This window comes from Scyliorhinus torazame, chromosome 9, assembly GCF_047496885.1.
Source record: "Scyliorhinus torazame isolate Kashiwa2021f chromosome 9, sScyTor2.1, whole genome shotgun sequence".
In the NCBI taxonomy this organism is placed as follows: Eukaryota; Metazoa; Chordata; class Chondrichthyes; order Carcharhiniformes; family Scyliorhinidae; genus Scyliorhinus; species Scyliorhinus torazame.
The window spans coordinates 104,470,922-104,483,362 of NC_092715.1; the positions used below are offsets into that span (position 1 = coordinate 104,470,922).

At 44.7% G+C, this 12,441-nt stretch overlaps 1 protein-coding gene across 4 annotated transcripts in view; it reads right to left on the minus strand.

Moving 5' to 3' along the window:
* Positions 1-5,880, minus strand: part of chd1 (chromodomain helicase DNA binding protein 1) — a 299,232-nt gene extending 293,352 nt beyond the window's left edge. For 3 of the 4 annotated variants that reach the window (XM_072516363.1, XM_072516361.1, XM_072516364.1), the window contains exons 1-2: positions 5,651-5,880; positions 4,498-4,698 (exon numbers count right to left, since the gene is read on the minus strand). In XM_072516363.1, coding sequence (XP_072372464.1) covers positions 4,498-4,550 — 53 coding nt within the window. In that variant the 5' untranslated portion in view covers positions 4,551-4,698; positions 5,651-5,880. The remainder of the gene's footprint in view (positions 1-4,497; positions 4,699-5,650) is intronic. The other variant, XM_072516362.1, reaches the window with a different exon arrangement.
* Between the last annotated feature and the right edge of the window lie 6,561 nt (positions 5,881-12,441).

Consider the following 12,441-nt stretch of genomic DNA (forward strand, 5'->3'; position numbering starts at 1 on the left):
CAGCCTTGAGGAGGAGTTTATAGAATGTATCCGCGATAGTTTCCTAGAACAGTATGCAATGGAACTTACGAGGGAACAAGCGGTCCTAGATCTGGTCCTGTGTAATGAGACAGGATTGATTAATGATCTCATAGTTAGGGATCCTCTCAGAAGGAGCGATCACAATATGGTGGAATTGAAAATACAGATGGAGGGCGAGAAGGTAAAATGAAACACTAGCGTTTTGTGCTTAAACAAAGGAGATTACAATGGGATGAGAGAAGAGCTAGCTAAGGTAGACTGGGAGCAAAGCCTTTATGGTGAAAACGTTTAGGAACAGTGGAGAACCTTCCAAGCAATTTTTCAGTGCTCAGCAAAGGTTTATACCAACAAAAAGGAAGGACGGTAGAAAGAGGGAAAATCAACCGTGGATATCGAAGGAAATAAGGGAGAGTATCAAATTGAAGGAAAAAGCATACAAAGTGGCAGGGAGACTAGAGGACTGGGAAATCTTTAGGGGGGCAACAGAAAGTAACTAAAAAAGCTATAAAGAAGAGTAAGATAGATTATGAGAGTAAACTTGCTCAGAATATAAAAACAGATAGTAAAAGTTTCTACAAATATATGAAACAAAAAAAAAAGAATGGCTAAGGCAAATATTGGTCCTTCAGACGATGAGAAGGGAGATTTAATAATGGGAGATGAGGAAAGGGCTGAGGAACTGAACAGATTTTTTGGGTCAGTCTTCACAGTGGAAGACACAAATAACATGCCAGTGACTGATGGAAACGAGGCTATGACAGGTGAGGACCTTGAGATGATTGTTATCACTAAGGAGGTAGTGATGGGCAAGCTAATGGGGCTAAAGATAGACAAGTCTCCTGGCCCTGATGGAATGCTTCCCAGAGTGCTAAAAGAGATGGCTAGGGAAATTGCAAATGCACTAGTGATAATTTACCAAAATTCATTAGACTCTGGGGTGGTCCCGGCAGATTGGAAATTAGCAAACTTGACACCACGGTTTAAAAAAGGAGGTAGGCAGAAAGCGGGTAATTATAGGCCAGTGAGCTTAACTTCGATAGTAGGGAAGATGCTGGAATCTATCATGAAGGAAGAAATAGCGAGGCATCTGGATGGAATTGTCCCATGGGGCAGACACGGCATGGGTTCATAAAGGGCAGGTCGTGCCTAACTAATTTAGTGGAATTTTTTGAGGACATTACCAGTGCGGTAGATAACGGGGAGCCAATGGATGTGGTATATCTAGATTTCCAGAAAGCTTTTGACAAGGTGCCACACAAAAGGTTACTGCATAAGATAAAGATGCATGGCATTAAGGGTAAAGTAGGAGCATGGATAGAGAATTGGTTAATTAATAGAAAGCAAAGAGTGGGGATTAATGGGTGTTTCTCTGGTTGACAATCTGTAGCTAGTGGTGTCCCTCAGGGATCAGTGTTGGGCCCACAATTGTTCACAATTTACATAAATGATTTGGAGTTGGGGACCAAGTGCAATGTGTCCAAGTTTGCAGACAACACTAAGATGAGTGGTAAAGCAAAAAGTGCAGAGGATACCGGAGGACTGCAGAGGGATTTGGATAGGTTAAGTGAATGGGCTAGGGTCTGGCAGATGGAATACAATGTTGACAAATGTGAGGTTATCTATTTTGGTAGGAATAACAGCAAACTGTATTATTATTTAAATGATAAAATATTAAAACATGCTGCTGTGCAGAGAGACCAGAGTGTGCTAGTGCATGAGTCGCAAACAGTTGGTTTACAGGTGCAACAGGTGATTAAGAAGGCAAATGGAGTTTTGTCCTTCATTGCTAGAGGGATGGAGTTTAAGACTAGGGAGGTTATGCTACAATTGTATAAGGTGTTAGTGAGGCCACACCTGGAGCAGTGTGTTCAGTTTTGGTCTCCTTACCTGAGAAAGGACGTACTGGCGCTGGAAGGTGTGCAGAGGAGATTCACTAGGTTAATCCCAGAGCTGATGGGGTTAGATTACGAGGAGAGGTTGAGTAGACTGGGACTGTACTCGTTGGAATTTAGAAGGATGAGGGGGATCTTATAGAAACATAAGATTATGAAGGGAATAGATAGGATAGATGTGGGCAGGTTGTTTCCACTGGCGGGTGAAAGCAGAACTAGGGGGCTTTGCCTCAAAATAAGGGGAAGTAGATTTAGGACTGAGTTTAGGAGGAACTTCTTCACCCAAAGGTTGGGAATCTATGGAATTCCTTGCCCAGTGAAGCAGTTGAGGCTCCTTCATTCAATGTTTTTAAGATAAAGATTGATAGTTTTTTGAAGAATAAAGGGATTAAGGGTTATGGTGTTCGGGCCGGAAAGTGGAGCCGAATCCACAAAAGATCAGCCATGATCTCATTGAATGGCGGAGCAGGCTCGAGGGGCCAGATGGCCTACTCCTGCTCCTAGTTCTTCTGAATAGGAGACTGAATGGAGGTTCGTGTGGAGCATAAACACTGTTGTAAACCAGTTGTGCCAAATATACATTTTTGTGCTGTGCAATCCTATGGTTTGTTCACAAACAAGTTCCATTGATTCCCTTTGTTTAATCACTTTGAGCAACTTTATTTATCAAAGGAAATGTAGAACTTTGACACATTATTAATGGTGTGTCAGTCATAAGAAGACGTCTCCTTGTTTGATTAAGGCTGTGGGTGGGGTGGGGTGCTCTCAAATGATTTTACAGAATTAATATGGCAATGGACCAAATCTCTAAAGCAATTGAATATTTGGATGCATAGAACTGAGTGTCTAATATGCGGGTTTTATAGCATGGAAATATATCTCCTCTCTCAGAAAAGGGGCAGCAGTTTAGTCCAATAACTGTCAAAACTCAACCAGTATTTGTACACTTCGCCTTAGTTCAAAGAACATTTTATATAAAGTTGAGGTTTCATTCAAAATATATTAATTTTAGGATTGAGAGATATACCAATGTTTACTAAACAAAGCTATTGATTGTGAGAACCTCAAGATGTTGACTTCACACTCGGTCACAGTGCTACAAGATCCATATCCTTCCAACACAGCACCCAAGTGGCCACTGATAATATGCATGTTTGTTTTCTTTTTGCGTAAGGGGAAGAAAAAAATGACTTTTCTCTCCTCTAATTTTAGCAGCAATCATTATTTTGGGAGATGCATTCTTTAAACTGCATGTAATGGAGTGCATACTTCTTCACAGCATCATCAATGCTTCCCTGACAGGCACATTTACAATAGGAACCGCAGATTTATTTCATCCTCCTGAGAAACAGTGCCGTATTCCTTGAACTGAAAAGTGATCAAATATTCACTCTCAACTAGTGCCAGCAGAATTTAAGAAAGAAGTTTATCATGATACCCATGTTGGGAAACAGACACATTACTTGTTATGCTGTGACACTCCCTCTCTTTAATTACATGTCTAATTACTTTCCTTTTAAAGCAAAAAAAGTATGCATCCAAACTAAAATATTTGCTTTTAACAGTGGACGAGTATCAGGTTATGATGAAACATGATCAACCTGAAACATTAACTCTGTTTCTCTCTCTACAGATGCTGCTCGATCTGTGTATTTCCAGCATTTTTTGCTTTTAAACATAAAATTAGGCTACGGATGAAGGATGCCTTCTGGTTTTTGAGACACTGGAAAAGAAATAGGGTTATACTGAACCGATTCATTAATATATGACCTACAGCAATATGGTCTTTTACATTCTGCCAAAGTTTCATAATACTTTGCATAATGAACACTGATATCATCGTAGCTTGATTACGGTCGTGTTATATTTACCAGTAAAATATATCAGATATAACTCCTACGAAAAACATTTTTGTGCCACTATTCTGTCTCCCATATCATGAACCTACTCCAGCTATTGGAAAATTCTCAGGGTCACACCATAATGATTCCTCTTTCTCTTATGACAAGCTGCTGAAACATGTTGCCAAAGCTTTAATGATGCCAGAACTCATTTAATAAAGTAGCAAGTTGTTGCAATGGATAAAGAGGAAGAAGGCATTCTGGATGCCCCAGTCAGCAATTTTCCAAGGAGGATGGTTAATGTAAAAATTGTCTGCCTGGGAAACCAAACACACAAAGATGCCCCACGGTACTGGAAAGTTGTGGGTGTCATTCACTTCAGTATCTTACCAGAACTTAATTGTGTTGCAACTCACAAAGGGTCATGATGTCAAATTATAAAAGTAAACAATATCTCAAAGAGCATTAGCCTTGAACACTAATACATTCCTACCGTTTATTCATGGAAATGTTACCAGAATTTGCATTTTCTGCTGGTATTAGTATCTAAATTAATATTTCAGTTGTGTAGAGTCTGTGATAAACTATATAAATTACAGGGGGTTGAGGGGGAGAAATACATTCATTTTTATATGCACAACCCACAGGATTTTCCACTTAAACCTGTTAACATCTGACTTTGATCATGCAGGAACAGAGTACACATTACTATTGCTTCATTTATAGAATAAAGCGTTTAATACCTGGAGTCTCCACTACTGTTACTGACGCTGTCCTCGTCACCGTGACCCTCCATTTCCAGGTTGAAAAGGAAACTATCTGATGAGAACCTTCACTCAAGCTTGGAAACTGCTGGGATCCTCCTCCGAAATAAAACTTATTTATCGTTCCACCGTGATTCTGTAACTCCTGATTATTCGCCAAATGAGGACCCCCCCCTGTTTCTGCAGAAAAACAAATTTAAGGATTTAGGAGTCTCTTTACCAACTCATATTACAGATAAACGCGGAGCACGTATTTATGACACAGTTATTTATCGCTGCCTGACAAAACCAAGTCACCGGCAAGAATGGTGAACGCACAGTTCATTAAACGTTCATATTTAAGAATGCGTTGCTTTCGTTTATTGATCGATTCCAAACGTCCAGGTTTCATTTTTACACTGAGATCACCATGCCGATTCCCACTTGCAGAATAAACGTAGATGTAAAGGATAATTTTGATAATGGAAACAAATGACCACATTGTAGTGTCGCTGCCACCATTAATGTCTGATGGAAAAGTCATTTTGTACGAGAATAGCAGCCCGGGAGATCGGTCGTCATCGAGCATGGGTAGAAGCACGGCTTCCCCGATTCCCGGGAAAAGAACAAGATAGACAAAGAAGATGTGGGGGCAAAACTCTAAAATAAAAAATGAGGGTGTGGAAATAAAGAAATAAACAAAAAATATATAGTTTTTCTATATATCTGCCGTCTTTCAACAGAGTCGGTTATCATTTCAGCGACGTTGTATGCTGGGCCTTGGGTGACTAACAAAAGCGCCCGTGCGGATCGGAGAGTGGGATTGCAGTGGGACATCCATTCCCAGGCCCGGGCTGAGGCCTAGCGCGCTGTAAACGGGGAGCGGGGATTGCCAGCGCCGCCTGTCCCTCCTCTGTCTGTGCACCAGGCCAGCGGGAGCAGTCGGTTGCTGATGGAATGCGAGGGAGCCGAGTGGGGGCACGAGAACCCGGCGCGTTCCAATCGAACTCTCACCTCCTCCCACCCCCGGCCGAACGTTGGCCCGGAGCTCGCGCTGGGAATTCTCCCGGGCCGCTGCTCCCTGTCCACCCTCAGGACGGGCGGGCGGGGGAACTCCGGAGGAGGGAGGGAAGGAAGGAAGGAAATTGCTCACCCGGTGACTCTCTTCTTCTTCAGTGTTATTTGCCGTGTCTCGTGCCCTATTCCTTCCTCCTCTCCCTCTGTATTTAACCCCCTCACTTTACTTTTGTCTCTCTTTATTTTCCGGTTGGCTGTCGACCACAAGAGTTTGAATTGTGTGTGTGTACACACTACACTCTCTCCCTGCCGGTCCGCACCGCCGCCATGACTCGCGTTCACACTTCGGGCCGGGACAGGCTGGGCGATGACGTCACCCGCACGCCGAGGGAGAGGGAGTCGCTGCCCGGGGCTGACAGGCAGCAGGAGGAGGAGCGGGCAGGGGAAGGGAGGTCTGGCAGACTACCTGCCTTCCTGCCACCAAGCACGCACCAACACCCAGTGCGCAGCATCAATCTCACTTTACTTCACCTGAACCCTGTACAGAAATACTAAGAACTGATGGACAGTAGGAAACATACACAGGAGGAAGGAAAGAAAGGTGAAGCCTTTAAAGCCTGGAACCCCAGGTCGAGGTCCACACCATGTGCAGAGTAAGCCTTACAACACCAGATTAAAGTCCAACAGGGTTGTTTCGAATCACTAGCTTTCGGAGCGCATGTCCTTCATCAGGTGAATCTGAGTAAGGAGCTGTGCTCCGAAAGATAGTGATTTGAAACAAACCTGTTGGGGCTGGTTTAGCACAGTGGGCTAGACAGCTGGCTTGTAATGCAGAACAAGACCAGCAGAGCAGGTTCAATTCCTGTTCCAGCCACCCCGAACAGGTGCTGGAATGTGGCGACTAGGGGATTTTCACAGTCACTTCATTGAAGCCTACTCGTGACAATAAGTGATTATTATTATTTGGACTTTTGGTGTTGCAAGACTTCTTACTGTGCTCACCCCAATCCAACGCCGGCAGCACGGTAGCATAGTGGATAGCACAATTGCTTCACAGCTCCAGGGTCCCAGGTTCGATTCCCGGCTTGGATCACTGTGCGGAGTCTGCACATTCTCCCCGTGTGTGTGTGGGTTAGGTGGATTGGCCATGCTAAATTGCCCTTAGTGTCCAAAATTGCCCTTAGTATTGGGTGGGGTTACTGGGTTATGGGGATAGGGTGGAGGTGTGGGCTTGGGTAGGGTGCTCTTTCCAAGAGCCGGTGCAGACTCGATGGGCCGAATAGCCTCCTTCTGCACTATAGATCCAAGATTCTATCTCCACATCATCACCCCTGTGTGGATTGCCTTCCCATGCAGATGTTGACTGGAGCTGCTCTGCATTTTGGCTTTCATTGTCGTTAATTTCAAGAAACACACACACATTAATTGTATCCTAAAATCTCTGAGCGACCATACAAAATAGCAAATAAAAACTATATGTTGGTGACTGTTACTTGTTTATCGTTGTCTCAGCAAAATACTATAACATTCAACTCTAAATATGAAACTTTCAGAATCTTGGATTTCTGTTTAAACCAGAGCTTAGCATTAAGTCCAAAATCAACAGAAAGGAAAATCGAACAGACTGTTAAATAGGCAAGTGAAACGTTACCAGTTGGTTACTATCCAGTGGAAACAGTGATATTTGGTCCCTTTGTTTACCTGGAGAGGCAGGGATGATTAGCTCAGTTGGCTAAACAGCTAGAGTATGGATCAGATTAATCCCAACAATACTGGTTTCAATCCCCATTCCAGTGAGGTTGATTCAGGCCCTTCCCCATATCCGGAGTCAAAAATCAAGTCACGTGTCCAAGGACCTGCCTTCGGGCAGAGAGCTCAAGAAGTTGTAACTGTACTGGAACAATGGCCAATCTTCAGGGAAGAGATGATTCAGATACTCTAACAAGAGAGGACATCAAAGCCAGAGTTCTGTAGATGACAAGGGAGACAGAGAATATGATGAAACAAAAAAGGTGTACAATGCAGGTCAGGTGAATTTTTCATGAGAACCAATTCAAATACAACAAGTTGAGAGCAGAAGTGAAGAAGAAAATAAGACTGGTAAAGAGAGAATATGTGAATAGAATGGCAGTTAATATAAAAGGGGTCCTCAATTTTTTTTACTGGCATTTAGTAAATGTATAGTATGGCAGGGTTGGGCTGATTAGGGACAGAGACGGTGATACATTTTATGAGTCGCAAGGCAATGAGTGTTGAATTGATGTTTACAAAGGAGGAGGGTGCTGTCAAATGACCAGTAGAAGCAGAGATGGTAGATAAATTGATAATAAAAGTTGATAGGCAGGATGTACTTCAAAGGTTGGCTATGCTTAGACCAGATACATTGCCTGGTCCGGATGACTTGTTTGCTAAAGGAAATGAGGATGGAGGTAACGGAAGGTATTCTTCTAATCTTTGCTGGATACAGGGGAGGTGCCAGAGGATAGGAAAGTGGTAATTATGACACCCTTGTTCAAGAAATGGTGTAAGGACATTCTAATAACTTTGGCCGGTCAGTTTAACATCAGTGTATAGTAAAGTTGTAGAAATAATAATCTGGGGGAAGAAATTAACAGGCATTTGGAGAGTTTTGAGTTAATTAAGGAGAGCCAGCACAGATTTGTAAAAGGCAAATCATGTTTGACTTACTCAATTGAATTTTTTGATGAAGCAAGAGCATCAGAAAAGATCGAGGGAATGCAGTGGATGTGACGTAAATGGATTTGAAGAAAGTGCATGACAAAGTACCACATATAAGGCTAGTTAACAAAGTTGAAGTTCCTGGAATAGGAAAGTCAGTGTCACCTTAGATTAAGAAAAAAGCTTAAGGACAGGAAACAGTGGGTCGTAATAAACTTATATTTCAGACTTGATGGTAGGGCCAACAGTCCAGTTCAGTGCCAGAACAACTGCTTTTGTTGATCTATAGAAATGACTTGAATATTGGAATACAATGTACAAGTTTGGTTTTATCTGCAATATTGAAAATATTGAATATTTTACAGATGAAACCAAACTTGGAAGTGTGGCATCAACTGCAACAGGACATAGATAAGCTAGCAGAATGGGCATGCAAGTGGCAGATGTAATTTAATGCAGAGAGCTGTGATGTGGTGCCTTTGGGAAGAGAAGTTGAAGCAAAATATGCTTAATGGCACAGTTCTGAAGAGTAAACCTGTAGGAATTGGAGTTTCATGTGCATAAATCTTTAAAGGTGACAGGATATATTGAGAGAGTACAGGACGAGATGGGTCTCAGAAGTGTTCACCAGGCTCTTCCTGCGCAAGGCTCAGCCTCATGCAGTTCAAAGTGGTGCACAGAGCTCACCTAACCAGAACCCGAATGAAAAGGTTCTTCCCGGAGGTGGAGGACAAATGTGAACAGTGCCAGAGGGGCCCAGCCAACCACACCCACATGTTCTGGGCTTGTCCCAAACTTGCTGGGTTCTGGACAGCCTCCTCCAAGGCAATGTCCAAGATTGTGCAGACTGGCTAGCAGACCTCTCGGAATTTATCCACCTGGAGAAGATCAAATACGCCATCCGAGGGTTGGAGGAAGACTTCCTTACTGCATGGGGGCAATTTGTCGGTCTGTTTTAAAGCCTGTTCGAGGCCAGCAATAGCCAGTAGAAAGGGAAATGGGAAGGAGTAAAAAGGGATAAGAAGAGGGCAGCACGGTGGCACAGTGGATAGCCCTGCTGCCTCATGGCGCTGAGGTCCCAGGTTTGATCCCGGCTCTGGGTCACTTTCCATGTGGAGTTTGCACATTCTCCCCATGTTTGCGTGGCTTCACCCCCACACCCCAAAGATATGCAATGTAGGTGGATTGGCCACGATAAATTGCCCCTTAATTGGAAAAAAATGAATTGGGTACACTAAAAATTTATTTTTAAAAAGGGAGAGGAAAGAAGGACAAGGAAGAACATCAGGGATGCACGACCCGGGGGCGAGGAGGCAGAGAGCCTGAGAGGGACAAAGTGAGACCAGAGACTGAAGGAACTGGATTCTGTAAAAGTGTGTCATCTTTGTGTGTGTGCATGAGATCGAGTGTATGATGTTGCGTTAAACTGAGGTAAATGTGTGAGGATAAATAACCTTTGGGGCAGCACGGTAGCCTTGTGGATAGCACAATTGCTTCACAGCTCCAGGGTCCCAGGTTCGATTCCAGCTTGGGTCACTGTCTGTGCGGAGTCTGCACATCCTCCCCGTGTGTGCGTGGGTTTCCTCCGGGTGCTTCGGTTTCCTCCCACAGTCCAAAGATGTGCAGGTTAGGTGGATTGGCCATGATAAATTGCCCTTAGTGTCCAAAATTGCCCTTAGTGTTGGATGGGGTTACTGGGTTATGGGGATAGGGTGGCGATGTTGACCTTGGGTAGGGTGCTCTTTCCAAGAGCTGGTGCAGACTCGATGGGCCGAATGGCCTCCTTCTGCACTGTAAATTCTATGATAATCTATGATAATCTATTTTATAAAGCATGGAAGCCCAACGTATGAAAGATACCGGCTGATCATCTTTGCTTTTCCCCAGATTTGGAACAGGCAGAATATATAATACTAAACCAGACCAGGTTCTTAGCCAGAATTTGCCTTGAAGAGCCTAAGATAGAGATAGAGTTTCAGGCAAGGGAGAAAGAGAGAGAGAATTCCAGCTGGGGAAGTTTGAGAAATAATTACAAGCACAAAAGGATAGCAAACAAAGGCAGATTGAAACAGCTAGGGTGACCATGTCTTTACCTGGTGGAGATGCCACTAGTAATTTAACTACCCTTAGCTCAGGAACAAGCTATAATTTCTTAAAACATTCCTAACTAGTGTTGATGAAGAGGATATGGAAAACTTCTCCACAGCTTTGAGATGCTGGCAGATTAGTTAGCGATCAGCAGAGGTTTGGACTCCATAGAATCCCTACAGTGAGGGTGGCAGGGCGGCCCAGTGGTTAGCACTGCTGCCACATGGCGCTGGGGACCCGGGTTTGATCCCGGCACCGGGTCACTGTCTGTGTGGCGTTTGCACGTTCTCCCCTTGTCCGCATGGGTCTCACCCCCACAACCCAAAGATGTGCAGGGTAGGTGGATTGGCCATGCTAAATTCCCCTTAATTGGAAAGAAATAATTGTGTAATCTAAATTTAAAAAGAATCCCTACAATACAGGAGGAGACCATTCAGCCCATTGAATCTGGCAGACCCTCGAAAAGGGAATGCTATCTAGGCCCACTCCCCCTCCCTACTCCCGTAACCCTGCGCATTGATCATGGCCAATCCACCTAAGCTGCACATCTTTGGGCACTAAGGGGCAATTTAGCATGGACAATCCACCTAACCTGCGCATCTGTGTGCTGTGGGAGGAAACCGGAGCACCCGGAGGAAACCCATGCAGACACGGTGAGAATGTGCAAACTCCACACAGACAGTCACCGAAGGCCAGAATCGAACCCGGGTCCCTGGCACTGTGCGGCAGCAGTGCTAACCATTGTGCCACCCTAATACACTCTCCTAATCTGTCAGCTGATAGGGAAATCTTGTGAGGTATCCTTCATGTTGCCTGCAGACAGCTTTGTTAGCCATGAACAGATAGAAAGTGCTACCTTAAGTGTTTATGAATGAGTGGCAGAAACATACCACCAAAGATTTTGGAATTCTCAATCAGACCTTACATGAATTTGAAAGAATTAAACCACTCGGATTTGACTGGGGGGTGTGAGCATTCAAAATTAACTGCATATATGAAGGAGTAAGGGAAATAATCCTGTTGGAGGAATTCAAAATCTGCCTCTCCTACAACCTTAAAACCCATGTGGAGGAACAAAGTGTGTCCAAAGCCGAAGATGCAGCAGTTGGAACAGATGACTATGAATTGACCCACAAACCTCTAACTCAGAATATACCTGGGTTTCATAACTCCTCCAAGCTAGGGAGAGAGGGTGGAGAAACATGAAACAGAAACAAACTTCAGGCGAGGGTGGGCCTAGAGGGTCACAAGACACGGGCCGGGGCTGACCTAAAAAGGGATATGGTTGATTGGCCGGGGAAGTGGGGGGAAGGGTATCCCCCAATCAGGCATGGAACGTGAGGGGGCTGAATGGACCAGTCATACGGTCACGTGTGTTCACGCACCTGAGGAGTTTCAAGGCGAAAGTGGCTTTTTTACAAGAGACGCATTTAAAGATTTTAACACAGTAATTGAGCCAGGCCTGGACTGTTTGGGCCCGAGGTCAGGGGGGGTGTCAGCAGTGGCAAAGGAGCTGAAAGGGTTTATGGAGGTCATGGGGGGTGGGGGGTGGATCCATGGAGGTTTGGGAGGCTGAGGGCGAAGGAGTTTTCGTACTTTTCCCATGCGCATCGGGTGTTCTCCCGGATTGATTTGGGGTTGTTAGCAGATGAGGAGGTGTGCGAGCGAGTGAGGGCTGCCATCAGGGGTACTTAACGATAAGAGGAAGGTTATGGCCACCACGCTATGGGAGGCACTCAAGGCAATGGTTAGGGGGAGTTCATTTCGATCAGGGTCACAGGGAAATGGAGGGACGAGATGGAAAGGCTGGTGGACGAGATTGAGGGTGGGCAGGAGGTTCTCGGAGGCCCCGGAGGCAGCATCATTGAAGGAGAGGCTGGAGATTGGGCTGGTGTCCACCAGGGAATCATAGAATTTACAGTGCAGAAGGAGGCCATTCGGCCCATTGAGTCTGCACCGGCTCTCAAGCCTCCACCCTATCCCCGTAACCTAGTGACACCATCTAACCATTTGGACACTAAGGGGCAATTTAGCATGACCAATCCACCTAACCTGCACATCCTTGGAACGTAGGAGGAAACCAGAGCACCCAGAGGAAACCCACGCAGACACAGGGAGAACAGTCAACAGTTTCTTAAAATTTAAAAAGGACTTTCTGAA